The following is a 16488-nucleotide window of genomic DNA, read 5'->3' as shown; positions in this document are numbered from 1 at the left end:
ACATTTTTTAAAACCGAGGGTTAAACTCGACATTTCACTAAAACACAGGTATAAATGTGATATTTTCCCAAATAGAAAAAACAAAAGCGGCCAAACGTTGTTGATGAACAACTTGTTCTCCAAGTTAGATATAGTTATCACTTATCACCCAATCACAAACATGGTACAAACTACAAAAATAAAACAAAAAAGTGAAGAACAAACTTGTTGTCAAATTTTGATAATTTATATATATATTCAAATCGAACTGGGTTTCCTTTTTTTTCGAACTAGGTTACCAGTTCCTTTCCCTTTTTAATATCCTAGCGAAATAAAGCATATTCCCTAGCTATTTGAACTTGAAGCCCAAGACTCGCTATACCTATATATGGACTTTCCTAAAACAACAGAACACAAAACGGAAACACTCAACAATGACGATGATTGAGCCGCGGCGTCTGAGCAAGAGGCGCCGAAAAAGCGAAGAAGAAAAACCGTACCAACAACGAGAAAACGAGAGAAGCTCCGATCCCACGTCGATCCTCTCGGACGACATCCTCGTCGGAATCTTGGATCGCCTCCCCGACGCTGGCTCGGTTCTGCAATGCGTCCCGGTGTGCCGTCGCTGGAATTCCCTCGTCAACGCCAACAAACCGTTCCTCCGATCCTTCCGGGCCTCGATCCTCTTCCGCCTCGCCCGTGGGCCCGGCCCGGCCCACGCCCTCCTCCCGCAGAAGCCCATCGGACAGTACATCTCGGACTTCCTCCCGAACTGGGAGAGCACCGAGATCCGAGCCTCCTCCGCCAGCGGCCTCTTGCTCGTCTCCCGAAGACTCAGAGATTTCTACGTATGCGATCCCTTCACCAGAAGCTGGACACGTCTCCCGTGCATCCCGAGTTTCTTCCGCGCATCAGACTTCAGACTCGTCTCCTCCGTGTCCGAGGAGAACCGCAACAACTTCGTCGTGGTGATTCTCAGTGGCTCTTTCGTCACCAAAGACGCCTTCTACTTCGACGTTCTGAAGTTCAGTTCGGAGGCTGGAGAATGGTACGGTCCTATTACCCACCGGGTAGAGAAGAGGTTTCCGTCCCGGCACCAGAATCTAGGGAACCCGGTTGAGCCGGTGGCTTCTAGCGACGGGTTTCTCCATTGGCTCGACGGGACGGACTCGGGGTTTCGAGGGTTGTCTCGTTCGACCCCTTGAGTTCCGAGAGCTATTTCGTTGAATTCCCGGGCGAGGAGAGTGGAATTACGAAACTGCCCCGTCCATCGAGCGACAAGCTTCGGCTGGGGGCGGTGGGGGGTCGGGCGAGGCTGTCGCGGCTTGTCAGAGTCAACGGTTCGAGTAGCTGCTTGAGAGTGTGGGAGCTTGTTGAGAGGCGGTGGAGTTTGGTGCATCAAGTCGGGATGAATAGCCCCTTTGCGTCGGCGTTTGTGCTCGCGATGCACCCGGCCGACGCTAACGTCGTGTTTGTGATCTCTGGCAGAGAGATTTTCCGATTCGATGTCGTACGCGACGAGTACGAGAAGGTCGGCCAGCTTCCGGCGAACGAGGCTGAAAGCTTGGGGTCGTACATGAAGGTCTTCGCCTTCGTGCATTCCTTGTCTCCCACGCCAATTCCACTTCTAAGAATGACATCATAGACTAAGCTTTCATTTTTCTTTTTTCTTTTTTGGGATCATTGATTTTTTTTTTGTATTGTTATTGGGTATTTAAACTAACAATAATGAGATGAAGTAGCCATTATATGACAACTTGAGAGTAAGACCGAAACATATTAGAGAATATTTAGAATTTATAATTAAATTTGCTTTCTGTCATATTATTTTTATCAGTTGTAGTATAATATCACAATCCAATCACAATAAGCACACTCAAAGCTCAACCCAAACAGTCTGTCTTTGCAAAATTTAATAACCACAAATTTCAGAAATTTGAATGGGGTTCGTCAACCAGATTACTTGACCATGACCACTCGCAGCTTATCCTGGGCAACGGTAGCGCTGGTTAACGAAAAAATTATATTTGGAGCGATTGGCATAAGCAGTCCTTTAACTTTATAAATACAACTATTTTTTGCTATACTATGATTTAGTGCCTAAACTCTTGTTCTTTCTACACCATTTTATAAAGACACAGAAATGATGACTCATTGTACCACATGTGATGTGCTGTACTTGTACCCAACCAAAAAAAAAAATTGTAGGAAGATGAAGGACTTGCAAACACTCTCTTCCAGGAAAAAACAAAAAACGTTGATTGGCTAAACTTGGTCGTGGTTAAAGCCTCGTTCTTTAGTGGCTATCGTAGTTCTTTTATGCGAATATCTATTATAGTACTTAATTTTTACAGAGTTCATATTGATTGGGGATTGATTATCACTCCGATGATAGCGTGTTTGTAGTTGCACGAACTACATATCTAGTCGTAAAAAAACACTTATTCTTATTATCCACTTATTACTTTGCATATCAAAAGGATGAAGACGTACACATATGCATTAATGCATAAACTTTCCACCTATACATACATTAATGCATAAACTTTCCACCTATACATACATGACCTCGTCTTTATTCAATTATTCTTGAAAACATACATTCGAACACACGCACGGTCACTACGTAGTACGTACACAGTCATTCATTTATTTCTATATGTATGATCTTATATTTACGTAGCGTAGTTAAAGCTGGAGCAACTAGTCCTCTGGAACAGCAGCGAGGAGCTGAATCCTACGACGGACTTGGCGAGATCGAACTGCACCAGATTGTCCTCCAACTGATAAGCTCCGATCACCATGGCTCCAGGTCCCGGCGATCTCCCACCGTCCACGAACGCCAGACACGTCACCCCCGGCCGAGCCTCCACCATCGAGTTCGCCCCCGTGATCCTCCACGTCCCCGTCCCGCCCTTAATCACTAGGTCGATCACCGGCACCGCGGGACCCACCCTGGTCCCCGCTATCCTCCCCGCCTGGAAGCAGACCCCGAACGGGGCCACCGGGCTGACACGTGGCACGCTCCCCATCTGGTCGGCGAAGAACTTCGTCACCGCCGCGAACAGGGTGTGCTCCAGGACGGAGTACGGCACGGTGGTGCTGATGGTGGCTCGGGTCAAGCTAGTCCTCACCGCCTTGCTGTTGATCCTTATCCCGTTCAGGGATATCCCGTACTCCCCCATTGCGCTCACGCTCAACGGCGCGTACGTCAGCTTAGAAGCCACGTCGATCCCTCCCGGGAACCTGGAAGGAGCGTCGCCGAGGAACAGCGCGCCGTTTCCGTACCCACGTGGCAGACACGTGGAGAACTTGGGCGGGAAGCCGAGATGAGAAGCCGCCTGGTTGGGGAGAGAGTTGTGGGAGTGGCCGAGCGCGACCGCCCCGCTGGCCCTCTGGGGGAGGCCCCGAGACAGGAGCTCCTTGGGAGCGCAGACGAAGAGGAACTGAGAGATGGTGCGGGCCCCGGGCGTCCACGTGGCGAGGAGAGAGAGTGAGTCCTGCGCGAGCTCGCCGATGGCGGTGCCGCGAGTGATGGGGTTCGCGACGGCGATCCCGCACGTGTTGTTGTGGCAGCCGGGGTAGGAGCCGCGGCAGGCCACGCACGAGTGGTGGGGCCCGGCGACGCGGGAGCACTGCGTGGAGTGGCAGAGCGGGGCGTCGTAGCGGGACGAGAGGTACGGCCGCCCGCCAGCCTGGCAGTTCACGGTGGTGACGGGGGCGTTCAGGTCGACGAGGAGCGGCACCGGCACCGACGGGGTCCGCTTCTGGAGGGTCGCCACGTGGAGCCCCGTGGCCGCGTCCTTCTTGACCGGGACCGCCAGGCTGCTGATTTGCGGGGCCGGAGCGGGCCGGGTTCGGGATTGTGTGTCTGACCCGAGGACGGAGAGAGATGAGAGGAGTAAGAGAAAGAGACAGTGAAGGAAAGCCATGGCTGTACTATATATATATATATATATATGGGATGTGATGATGGTGTTGTAAGTGATAGTTTATGAAAACCTCAAGGGCTTGTTTATATAGCGGAGAGGTACATGAGATGTGGACGAGTTTTTTTTAACGGGAGTTTTTGCTTTATTTGAGTGGCTTTCTATATTTGTGACGTTATGTTTGGAAGTTGGCGTGTTTAGGAAATGGTAAAGCAAGAAGATGGGCATAGAATTGTTGGTAAGAAAACAAAGAGGTGTTGAGTATGAGGGCACTTGGCAATGCAGAAGAGCTCTTAACACCTAGATATGCCATGCAGAGAAGAAGTGTTGTATGATCACTTATCTTCAACCAGTTTAACCTTCAAGAAGAGGGTAATATTAGTAAGAAGCAAGCTAAAATAACAGTTAATATTTCTAATGTCTCTTATAGTTTTCATTGGTTTAGTATAAATTTTTGTGAGGAATATATCTCTGTAACTTACAACGTTGATCTAAAACGCAACGTTGCTTCTTCTTTTGTGTTCAGAGTTTGAAATTATGATCCCTGGTCGAATAAACTAACTGTAATTAAAGCAGAAAGATTGCCTCATATAAGAAAATGCTTGTGTGTAAGATTTAACACGTTTCTAAGAAAAAGGGTAAGTTGCTCCACTAAAAGAAATAGAGCCATTGTTTCAAAACTAGATTTTGTTTAGGAAACAATGAATAACGGAAACCCCAAAGTACAAAATATTGCTGAGAAAATTATTTTTTGAAGGTAAAAAAATGAGATCTGTTTTTTTTTTTTTAATCATTATTTTTTTTACGATTATTATAAGCAATTTATCACTTTCAAAATAATTACTTTTGAGTTTAAAAAAAAATTTGAAATCACATTTTGGCTATTTAGCTATATCACCCATTTTTAGCATAATGACCGCAAACTGATAATTCAAATCATCACACAGTCATGATGCAACTCTTGTCTTGTGACTTCCCGTCATCAAAATATGGTAAAGAAAAATACTAACAAATCAATGATTATTCAGCTATGACCAGATCATATAACAGCGATTAGTAACTAAATAAACTTGACAATACAATGTGTAATGACTATTTCAAATTTTCACTTTTAAAAAACAAAAAATTGGCTACGTAAGCCACCTAAACTATAGGAATTGTAAATTAGCCAACCTTTAGTAAATACTTTGTAAATAGCCAACTTGCATACGTGGCAGCCTATTAACTACATTTTTTTACATTTTTGGCTGGATTAAATAAGTCTTTTATTAATCTGTTAATAATTTAACTTGACTATTTACAAGAAATTAACGAAATGTGGGCTATATCTCAATTCACTATAACCGTGTGGCTATATTACTTAATAACACCCTTTAAAAAAAACAGCATTCGATATCGCTTATTAACTGGATTTAAAAAATTTAGCCGCAAACCTATATATTGTAGCAGCATACTATGTGCGTGTGCATGTGCGTGCGTGCAATATGGTCACGATTTCTAAGAAAAAATTATATGTGGCACGATCCAAAGAATAGCTTGTAAAGACAACGTTTGAAGTGACAAGTGCATATGTGGCAAAAGAATGGTTCGAGGACGATCTATTCATACTCAAGACTCAAGTTAGAGAAGTCTTTTACTTTGACAACATTCTGAATGGGTCTAGATGGCAAATCATTGAGTAATGTAATCATCGACACATGTGGGACCTTCCCGATATTTATGACTCTTCGTCTTCTACAACTCAATTGTTTGTGTGACATATAAATCTAGAGCTTTTGTCTTGTCGACATGAAACAACGTTACCCAAAATGTATCTTTATGATACTTTTACAAGTGATCGGATCTTTTGCAAGGTTGAGAGCTTGTTTCCATGACTATTGCAACGTTTGCTTCCACGGCCATGACTAGTTCTCAAGATGGCCGCGACTCTTGCTTCACCCAAATTGCATATTTGTTTGTGATGAATCTCCATAGCTAAGCTATGTTGTTAAAGGAAATTCTTGTGGTGACATTGGAGATTGAATTGTGCCTCAGAGAGTGAGATTGAATCAGGCCACGGTGTAAGCATTGTAACCACCAAGTCGTAGTCGGTGCTAGGAGATTGACTACGATGGCTCAAACTTTAATGATGCAATTGCTTTTTAACCAAGCCAAACTCAAATGTGCTCGAGTCGAGCTCAAAAATTAAACAAACTCCCATGAATTTCAATATTTACGTCCAAAGTTTGCTCGGGTCATTTCGTTACCCTAGGGGTAACACATTTCTCGTTGAGAAGTTTTTTGTACAGGCTGTTTTTTTTTAAGAAAGTACTGCCAACATACCTGAAAGGCTGAAATCCACCACTCCAAAATATTAAGAACAGTTGCATAACATCTATTTTATTATGGGTAATTTAGTAAAATAGTCAACTTAAACATTGAGAATTGCTAAATAGTCAAGGTTTGGTAAATAGTAGGTAAATAGCCATTTTTATATATTTACAAACGTAAATATCAAGTAAATAGCCACTGCCATATTAAGCCACGTCATCATATATGGCTATTTACTTAATATTTACCAAACTTTGGCTATTTAGCAATATCAAACGTTTAAGTTGGCTTTTTAAAAAGATGTAAGAAAAGTCAAGTTAAAAAAAAAAAAAAAATTGCTGCTGCTTTATACTTTGTCTCTGCTCCTCCGAGTCAGAGGTTTTCTCACTGGGTTGTCCTGTGCTCCGGCCATGGAAGGTTTATGTGATAAATGGTCTGAACTAGACATTGGTGCGGAGGAAGAGGGGGAGGACCTCATACTTGACGAGGAAGAATGTGTAAGCACTACGGTGGATCTCTCAGCTTGTCTTCTGGGCAAGTTGTTGAGAAGAAAAGCTTTCAACCGCAATGCACTCAACTCCGTCTTGGCTGGAATCTGGAGGCCCAAGGGGAAGCTTGAGATCAGCGACTACGAGGGGGGAGGCTTCCGCTTTAAGTTCGAGCTCGAGGCGGATAAGAAACGAGTCTGGGACTCCGGTCCCTGGACGTTTGACAAATCCCTGGTGGTGTTAAGCGACCCGGAAATGAAAGAAGAAGAAGGTGACGACTTTAGATTCGTGGAGTTTTGGGTCCAAATGCATGGGATTCCGATGAGGAATCGATCTGCGAAAATGGGCGAACTGTTAGGAAAACGTATCGGACGGGTGACCAGGATCGATAAGGACAAGGATAACAGGATTCGGGAAGAGTTTATTCGGGCTCGCGTAGCGATTGACATCGGGAAACCGCTCGTCAAGGGAATCCACGTCACGATCGGATCGGAGAAGACATGGGTGGGTTTCAAATTTGAAAAACTCCCAGATTTTTGTTATTTCTGTGGACACCTGGGGCATAGCATCTCCGATTGTCAGATGAAGAAGGACGATGGTGGTGTGTCTGATACCTTGAGGTATGGAGCGTGGCTTCGTGGGGAAGCTCCTAACAGAACTGTCGGCGGCACAAGATGGTTTAAGGGCAGTGGTGGGTCGTCGGAGATGGGATGGGCTGGGCCAGGGAACTCTCCGGTGAAAGCTCCGTCTCCTACCCCGCCGACTGCGAAGGCCAATGAACACGTCACCTCCCCGGCGGCAAAGGTTCCAGAAGCTCCGGCTATGGCGGAGATGGACGTTGATGGGGATAGCGATCCTTGCGCCAAAGCTCCTGGTCCCGATGGGGCTGAGGGTTCCCCCACGGGAATGGGAAACCATGAGAGGCTCTCGGATCCAGGAGAGGCTCCGACGGCTGAGAGAGGAGTCCTCACTCCTCGCCGGCGACGAAGGGATAGAATCGGAGATAAAGCTCCTCCGGGGACGAGGACCCAGATCGAGAAGGAGCTGGTGCAGATGTCGGCGACGACACCGGCTGAAGAGCGCGATTCCCACGAAGAAACCCACCCTGACCGCCGGCAATCTGGTGAGAAGATGCTCCAGGCGGAGGGAGCGATTCCCACGGTGACGCCGCTACTGCCATCGGCGATGACGCAGGCTGAACCTCGGACCCCGACGGAGACGTTGCAGTTGAAGGAGATGACGCCGACTGGAACTCCGACCGCGCCTGAGATGCTGAAGACGACGGCGACGATGCAGACAGGAACCTCGGACCCCGACGGAGACGTTGCAGTTGAAGGAGATGACGCCGACTGGAACTCCGACCGCGCCTGAGATGCTGAAGACGACGGCGACGATGCAGACAGGAACCTCGACCACGACGAAGGGGACGACTCCGACGGCTGGGCCCACGCCGGTTCTTCTGGGTAATGGACCGTTGGGAAGTGATGGGTCTTCCCAGAATTGGCAAAACAGAGAAGGTACAAGCCCGGGATCTGAGGAAATCAGTTTCCCTGCTTGTGATATGGAGAAAGCAGGGGAGTTGCTCATTTGTCAGAATAAAAAATACAATGTGGAGGATAGTGCCAACCTAAGCGTGGGGCACGAGATAAAGAGAGAGGTCTTACCTAAGTCTCCGGGTCAACGGCAGCTGATAGGGCCCACGGCCTTTACCTCACCTACTCCAGCCCAGAGTTGTACTAATAAAGGGTTGGTCTTTGGGAAAGGCCCTCCTCGCGGTGGGCTTGGACTCAATTTAAATGGGCCCAATTTGGAATCTGCCCCCTCTGTCCAGTTTGGGGCTAATATATCTGCCAGATGGGATGTTGCGCCGGGGCCCACTCCTAATGATGGGGACGGGGTGGGTACCGGGACGAGGCTGGGGAGAAGCGAGGGAGGATCTGGGAAACGGAAGTCTGGAGAGCGTCTCAGAATAGGCAATGTCAAGAGGATGGCGCGCCTTTTCGAAGCCGGTGGCGATACCAGACTCGGCCCGGAGGAGGCGGTGTGTGCACCCCCAGAGTGCCAGGTTAGTCTTTCTCATCCCTATCTTTTTTCAAGTTTTCAGGGGGTCTGTGTTGAGGGGCAGGGGGTCAGGGACCCGAGTTTGGTGGTTTGTCCTTTAGAAGTTTCTGGTTCGACGGATTCGACTAAGGTGGTTACATATGAGACAGCGGCGCCCCTCAAGGACGAGGGCCGCCGATCGCGATGATAGGTGTTATCTGGAACGTCCAGGGGTTGGGCAACCCCGGGACGAAGGGTACCCTTAGGTCCCACGTTCTTGACTATAGGCCGGATTTTCTGTTTCTCTCAGAGACGAGGCTTAGGAAGGACGGGGCCGAGAGGGTGAGAGTTATGCTTGGTTTCGAGGGTTGTGTGACGGTAGAATGTCTTGGTAGGAGCGGAGGCTTGATGTTACTTTGGAAAAAGCCAGTGAAGTTTCTACTTGGGACTATGTCGAGGTTTCATATCGAGGGTGACTTGGTCAGCGAGGATGGGAGGTCGTGGAGGTTTGTGGGGATATACGGTGATCCGATTTCCTCTCAAAGGAAATATACTTGGGAGCTTCTACGTCGGCTTCGAGGGAATCATAGGGGGCCCTGGTTGATTGGAGGAGACATGAATGAGGTGGCTTCGAATGCGGAGATTCGAGGGGGCAGGGATAGGGGGCCGGGACAGTTGTCTGGGTTTCGAGATATGATGACAGATTGTGACGTTCAGGACCTGGGCTTCGAGGGGGATATCTTCACATGGCGAAGAGGTAGGATTGAAGAACGCCTGGATAGATGTCTGGCAAGCCATGACTGGGGGGACCTTTTCCCTAGGGCTAGAGTTCAGCATCTCAGGTTTTAGAACTCGGACCATAGACCTCTTTTGCTTTGCACTGAGGGTCCTAGGACCTCTCGTCGGCCAGGGAGGCCGAAGAGATTCTTCTTTGAGGAAGCCTGGTGTGGAGAGCCGGGGTGCGATGATGTCGTGCAGAGGACTTGGGATAGGGACAGAGGGGGGAACCGGAGTCAGACGATGGCCGATTCGATTAGACAGTGCAGAGAAGGCCTAGCCAGCTGGGATTACGAGAAAAACAGGGGGATGAAGGATCGGATCGAGAAACAAAAAACGATCGTCGAGCTGGCAGGAAGGTCTGGCTCGGATTTCTGCATGGATACCTTTCGTCGTGAGGAGAGGCAGTTGAATGCCTTGCTGGATAAGGAAGAGCAGTTTTGGAGGCAGAGGAGTCGAGCCTCCTGGTTGAAGTGTGGTGATAAGAATACGAAGTTCTTCCAGCGCAAGGCTACGACGAGGAGGAGGAGGAATACCATCAGTGGCCTGTTTGATGAGAGTGAGGTTTGGCGCTGTAGCGGGACGGAGATCGAAGGAGTGATCTCCAGATACTTCAAGGATATCTTCACTTCCGCTAGGCCGTCTCAGCAGGATATTGAGGTTGTGGTCGCTGGTATCCAGCCTAGGATCTCGGAGGAGATGAATTACGAGCTTGAGCGTCCGTTTGAGATCGCGGAGGTGAGGACTGCGCTCTCCTCGATGGATCCTATCAAAGCCCCGAGAAAAGATGGGTTCCCGGCGATCTTCTATCAGAAGTATTGGGACGTGGTAGGAGAGTCAGTTTCAGAGACCTGTCTTGGGATCCTCAATGAAGGAAAAGCAGTGGGAAGCATCAACGATACTATTATCACGCTAATCCCTAAAATTGAGGAACCTAGGAGGGTCAGCGAGTTCCGGCCCATCAGTCTGTGTACCGTAGTCTACAAGATCGTCGCGAAGTGTCTTGTGAATCGTCTCAAAGCCACAATGCATGTGGCCATCTCAGAGAACCAGAGTGCATTCGTGGGGGGTAGACTTATCTTCGACAACGTGATGGTGGGTTTTGAGGCGCTTCACACGATGAAGAGAGGTCGGTTTGGGAATGGAAAGTGGGCGTCCCTTAAGCTTGACATGGCCAAGGCTTACGACCGGGTCGAGTGGAATTACCTGGAGGCTGTGATGCTACGGCTCGGGTACTCGGCTCCTTGGGTTGGTAAGGTGATGCGATGTGCCTCCTCGGTTCGGTTTACTTTCAACATCAATGGAACCACTCGGGGACATGTTATTCCACAGAGAGGTCTCTCGAGTCTCTTCAGGGCGGGAGAGCAGTCGGGAGCCATAAGTGGGGTCCGTTTTGGAAACCTTCGTGTGTCCCACCTCCTGTTTGCGGATGATAGCTTGATGTTCTTTAAGGCGTGCCCTGAGGAGTGCGAGGCGGTGGCCGAGACCCTCCGAGTATACTCTGCGGCTTCGGGTCAAATGGTTAACTTTCAAAAATCCGATGTCTGTTTTGGCAAAGACGTTGGGACGGAGGAGGAGGAGGTGCTCCTTGCCCAGACCCTTGGAGTCCGGAGGTCGGACTGCCATAAACGGTACTTAGGCCTCCCCGCGTTCACTGGACGGAGAAAGAAAGAGCTCTTCGAATACGTGAGAGAACGCATTTGGGAGAAGATTAAGGGGTGGAACGGTCTTTTCTTCTCGCAGGCCGGCAGAGAGGTGTTAATTAAGTCCATCCTTCAGGCTATCCCGTGTTATGTGGCTTCTTGCCTAAAGATCCCGAAGACGCTGATCTCGGAGATTCACTCGGCTATAGCTAAATTCTGGTGGGGGGAACTGCAACGGGGCTAGTAAGATTCACTGGTGTGCTTGGGAAACCCTCGTGCAAAATAAGCTGGAGGGTGGCATGGGCTTCAGAGACCTGGAAAAGTTCAACCAAGCTTTGATTGCTAAGAACGTTTGGAGATTCCTCAGACGGCCTGACAGTTTGGTGGGCAAGGTTTTCCGCGAGAGCTACTACCCACACGGGGACGTCTTGAGCGGTCATTGTGGGTCAAACAGCTCTTTCATGTGGCGCAGCCTGGTTTGGGGGCGGGAGATCATCCTGGCAGGCACGAGGTGGAGTATTGGAGATGGCGAGTCAGTCATGGTTATGGGAGATAAGTGGATTCCCAGACCTAGACTCTTCACTTGGATTGATCCCCCTCTGATTCCTCCTGATATGAGAGTGGTGGAACTTATGAGGTATGATGGTAATTGGGATGAGCCGCTTGTCCGGGACATGTTTGGGGAGGACGACGCTAGGGCGATTATGAGCATCCTCTGTGGTGGTGAAGGGGTCCCTGATAGACGTCGGTGGCACTACACTGAGGATGGCGAGTACACGGTTAAGAGTGGGTATAGAGTGGCTATGGACTTTGGCAGCTTTGGCGCAAGCTCATCTGATCGGACTAGGATGGAGGAATGGTGGAAAAAGTTTTGGAAATTGAAGGTTCCTCCTAAGGTGAAGCTCTTCATCTGGAGAGTGTGCCAAGATCGGATTCCGACACGTTCTGTGCTCGTCAAGAGGAAGATTATCACCGACGATCGATGCCCGATATGTTCGGGGAAGGCTGAGACGGCTCACCATGCTCTCTGGGGTTGCAAATGGAGCAGGAAGGTGTGGAAAGAAGCAGGCTTTGGGGAGACCCTTCCGCCTCGCGGGGAGGGAGAGGCCTTTGGTACCATTCTCAGAGCGGCGGACTCTCTTGAGGTTAGTAATTTAGAATTCTATATCACTATTATTTGGGAATTATGGAACCACAGGAACAATGTCGTCTCGGGGAAGAAAGCTTGGAATCAGACGGAGCTCGTTCAGTGGACAGGAGGCTTCCTAGAGGAGTTTAGAGAAGCGAACAAGGAAGCCGGTCAGAGTAAGGACAAGAGTTCGGCCAAGCCTGTGTGGATCCCTCCGGCGCAAGGAACAATCTCGGTGACTGTGGATGCGGCTCTAGATCGGGACCAGGGAGGATTCGGTGTGGGTTGCATTGCCCGTGACCACACCGGAAAGGTGATAGCCTCGCAAACGCTTTCCCAAGCTAGGGGATTCACCCCCCAGCTTGCGGAGGCGTTTGCGGTTCTCCAAGGCGTAGTTTTAGCTCTCAGCATCGGCGGGTCGAGATTGGAGCTTCATTCGGATTGCTCGGAGGTGGTCAAGGCGGTGGCCGGGGGGAAGATCCCCACGACCGAGATCGGGACGATCTTGCTCCACATCGAGAGAGAGGTAAGTAAGTTGATTGAGTTTAAGATTATGTTTATTCCTCGTCTTGGTAATATTGCGGCTCACAACTTAGCCCGTTTTGCGGTTATGCACAATTCTAACTCGAGATGGATGGGGCTTGTCCCTCCTTGCTCGGAAGAGGCTATTAGAGCCGAGGCTAGAGAGCTTCAATCCCGCACACCGGGATAACGTATTCTCGTTTGGGTTGTTGTTTGGTTGCGTAGTTGTGTGAGTGTACTTTCCTTTCTCTTGTAACCACGGTTTTCCTCCGCCATACGTGAGGGCTTATATGAAATTTCCGTAGCACCGCCCACGTTTCTCAAAAAAAAAAAAAAAAAGTTGACTATTTTTCTAATTTTTTGTTTTATTATTTGGTGACCACACATTACATCTATTCTAAAAAAAAAAAAGTACAAAATGAAGTAACGCATTAGACATTGCGGATTAGTGGTAACGTCAAAATTGATTAGAACATCAATCCAGACACCTGGAGAACTTTAACCAAGTACAATACTAAAGGCAAGTTCCATTCCATGTTTATAAATTTTTCCTAGGGGGTTATATTAATCCCCTCAATCTTAGGGAAGGAGGAGGAAAAAAAAAGACTATAAATCACAGAAATGGAGGATAAAAACAAAAAAGAAAGAAAAACACTAGTACCACATAACTCTATACTACCTACTATACTTCCACACCTTGCACTTGTAGGTAGCACATAAAATATATCAATAACAGCAACGAGCAACAAACAAGGTATATAATAACTTAGAAAAGTAAGGCACATAAAAACTCCTACTACAAGAGATCTACTACATGATATTACAACTCTCGGTATTTTCATCGCTGAAAAAGTGTGTGAGATTGTCGTTGGCCGGGTGGGCCATCCCCATCGGGGGCGCGTAATTGACGGCCGGGTGAGGCCTCGAATACATCATCGGCTGAAACATGTCGTTTCCGTTGCTGCCCCTCTGTTGGTTCATCATCATAGCCATGTATTGCTGTTGTTGTTGCTGAAGTTGTTGTTGTTGGGCATAGGGATTGGCGTGAGCTCCTCCGTAACCCGGAATTTGACCCATCCCTTGGTAATACCCGCCACCACCGCTCATCATGGGCTGAGCTGGCAAGCCCCGCACCGCAGCCGGGCCTCCCATCGGATAATTCCCCATGGGGCCCGGGCCCATCTGCCCGAACTGCATACCATTACCCACGGGGCCCGGGCCCGGGCCCATGTTTTTATTACCACCCATCTTTTCCCCTTTCCCACCAGGTTTGCCCTCTTTGGTTTTACCGCTGGTGAAATCCAGCTCGAACTCACTTTTTTTATTACCCTTGGGGGTGGTACTATTCTTCTTGTCTGGCCCTCCTGCACCTTTTTTCCCATTCCCATTAGTTGGCTTCTTGGGAACACTACCTCCAACTTTGGCACTTTTCTTGTTGCCGAAGCCAAGAAGAGCACGCAAGCCTCCACTTTTCTTTTTCGTTTTCTCTCCATTATTACCACTCTGCTTTTTAGGGCTGTTTTTCCACTCCGCCTCTCCTTTCCCCTTTTTCCCGCCACCGCCGCTATTATTCTTTCCCTTCCCTTCCAAAGGGAAATCGATAACCCCTCCTCCACCTTTCTTGAACCCCCCACCACCACCACCACTTTTTTTGTCGTTTGTGGCGTGAACATCGATCATGCCTTTGGGCCCATTTCCACCCATCTTCCCCGGGTAAGGCCCAAACCCGTTTCCGTTTCCTTGCATCATCATCTTGTTAGGCATAACACCCTTGTTGACGGGCAATTTTTGACCGTGACCGTGACCGTGACCAAACTCCTCATCTTCGTCACTGAAATCATCCTCGTCGTCTAACTGGTCTTCGTCGTAGTCATCTAAATCTTCATCGTCGTCATACTCGTCGCTCATCTCGAACTCTTCTGGTTCCGCTTTGCTGAACTTGACTGATTTCTGCTCCTTGTTGTTGTTCCCTCCGCTTTTCATTACTTGTTGCTGCATAACCTGTTGATGTTGATGACCGCTTTTTGGCTGCTCTTTCCCAAATCCCTTCTGAGCCTTGTTGTTGTTGTTGTTGTTGTTGTTGTTTTTGTTGTGACCTTTGGAACCATCGCTAACTTGCATATTCTTGAACTGGTCGTTGAATCGCCCTTGGCTTGCCTGATTATTCGACGAGCCCTTTTGAGAGCCCAACAACTCGGCATGCTTGCCTGATTTCTCGAGCTTCTTGATTAGCTTCTGAGGGTCAAAACACCCTGAGACAGTCACTCGTCCCTGCTCCGCGTTTATTGATGAACTATACACACCTAGAGAAAAAACAACAACAAACACACAGTTTTGAGCATAAATGACACGTCTCTTTATAAGTGGACCAAAAAGTAAATCATAAAGCATGGTGGATCGTGGGCGGGGTGAGTGAGTACTTACCCTCAAATTTCTTCAAGATCTTTCTTACTTTCTGTTTACACCCATCACAGTGTATATTGACACTGAGAACACAAGTCTGCGAGCATATAAAAGAATGAGAAACAGAAAACTCAGTGCCTAATCATTTCCAGAGACGACAAACAGTGGAGTAAATTGCAAGACAGTATAATTTATTACAAAGTGGACTTCGGTTTGGACTATAATGTAGGAAAAATTAGAGAGTGAATTAGAGGGCGTGTACCTGAACCTTCATGAACTCATCTTGTTTACTCATCTTGTTTTCTGCTTTGAAAGAGAGAGAGAGAGAGAGAGAGTCAACTAGGTTTGGACTTTGAACTCCCAAGCAAATAGTGTAAGGGATAAGATATTTCAAGAGAGAGAGAGAGGAGATGCAGATTTCAGTCGGTTGTTGAGAGCATTAAACACTCCTTTTTTTAAGCTTTTTTTCTCTCTCTATGTTTCAGCGAGTTGGGTTTAGTGTCATTTGAAAATATTATTTTTAAAGGGAGAGAGAGAATAGGCGGTTCCTCTGTTTGGAAGGCAAAAAGAACAGCTGTGATCTAGTGTTGGGCTGGGTGGACAAAACGAGCTCTATATGAATTGAAAGTACTTTGTATGTCATATGTATATATGCCTTTGCCTTCCAAAGGCAAACACTTTCTCTTTATGTAATTATTTAGTGGCGCGATATAATATTAGTACTAATGGTTTTATTAATAATGAATGAGATAAAATATTAAAATCAGAGTGTTTTCAATAATTGCGAGTGCTGGTTATCCTATCGGCCCCACTTCCAGGCAATCATGGCTGGTATGGGCTTGTAAATTGACCTCTTTTTTCGGCTCCGTGTCTGACCAGCCCAGCTAATTGAGTTGACCAAATAAATCTGCATGTGACGTTGTTATCTTTGAAGTTTGATCTGAACCAAATTAATATATGCATGTGAGGTTTACATTTGTTATTTCTCTTATGTGAACTAATAACTAATGTTTAAAATGCCGTACAAATTTGGTATTTTCTTCGGGAATAGTCGGAAACTACTCTTTTTTTTCAGTCCGTTCAAAAATGATTCTTAGTTCGATAGTTTTTTAATTGAGACTTATAATTTATGCTATTTCAGTATTTATTTTAGAGGTCTAATCTTTTGCTTAGTTTTTAATAATACAATAGATATTTTGCTAAATTTTATAAAATTTTCAGTAACATGTTAAATCAATCAGTCATTTCGTAACTTGTATAATTTAGTA

At 47.4% G+C, this 16488-nt stretch overlaps 4 protein-coding genes across 4 annotated transcripts; 2 read left to right on the top strand and 2 right to left on the bottom strand.

Moving 5' to 3' along the window:
* Window positions 1–413: 413 nt before the first annotated feature.
* Window positions 414–1184, top strand: LOC149380832 (F-box protein At5g49610-like). The gene has a single exon (XM_089601215.1). It carries the CDS (start codon window positions 414–416, stop codon window positions 1182–1184), a length of 771 nt encoding a protein of 256 aa, XP_089457341.1.
* Window positions 1185–2539: 1355 nt separating this feature from the next.
* Window positions 2540–3974, bottom strand: LOC149380831 (gamma conglutin 1-like). The gene has a single exon (XM_089600928.1). It carries the CDS (start codon window positions 3909–3911, stop codon window positions 2655–2657), a length of 1257 nt encoding a protein of 418 aa, XP_089457054.1. The 5' UTR covers window positions 3912–3974; the 3' UTR covers window positions 2540–2654.
* A 4976-nt stretch (window positions 3975–8950) lies between these two features.
* Window positions 8951–9595, top strand: LOC149380830 (uncharacterized). Its single transcript, XM_089601214.1, has one exon. It carries the CDS (start codon window positions 8951–8953, stop codon window positions 9593–9595), a length of 645 nt encoding a protein of 214 aa, XP_089457340.1.
* A 3737-nt stretch (window positions 9596–13332) lies between these two features.
* On the bottom strand, window positions 13333–15914 carry LOC149380829 (Heavy metal transport/detoxification superfamily protein). Its single transcript, XM_089630752.1, has 3 exons — window positions 15483–15914; window positions 15242–15317; window positions 13333–15120 (listed from the first exon to the last, which is right to left on the bottom strand). The coding sequence occupies exons 1-3, from the start codon at window positions 15513–15515 to the stop codon at window positions 13628–13630; spliced, it is 1602 nt and encodes a 533-aa protein (XP_089486878.1). The 5' UTR covers window positions 15516–15914; the 3' UTR covers window positions 13333–13627.
* Window positions 15915–16488: the final 574 nt, after the last annotated feature.

Source organism: Urtica dioica, chromosome 11 (assembly GCF_054948205.1).
Source record: "Urtica dioica subsp. dioica isolate 48M chromosome 11, U.dioica_male_clone48M_v1_H2, whole genome shotgun sequence".
In the NCBI taxonomy this organism is placed as follows: domain Eukaryota; kingdom Viridiplantae; phylum Streptophyta; class Magnoliopsida; order Rosales; family Urticaceae; genus Urtica; species Urtica dioica.
The sequence above is the reverse complement of the archived record's forward strand: the minus strand, read 5'-3'. Positions and strand labels throughout refer to the sequence as shown.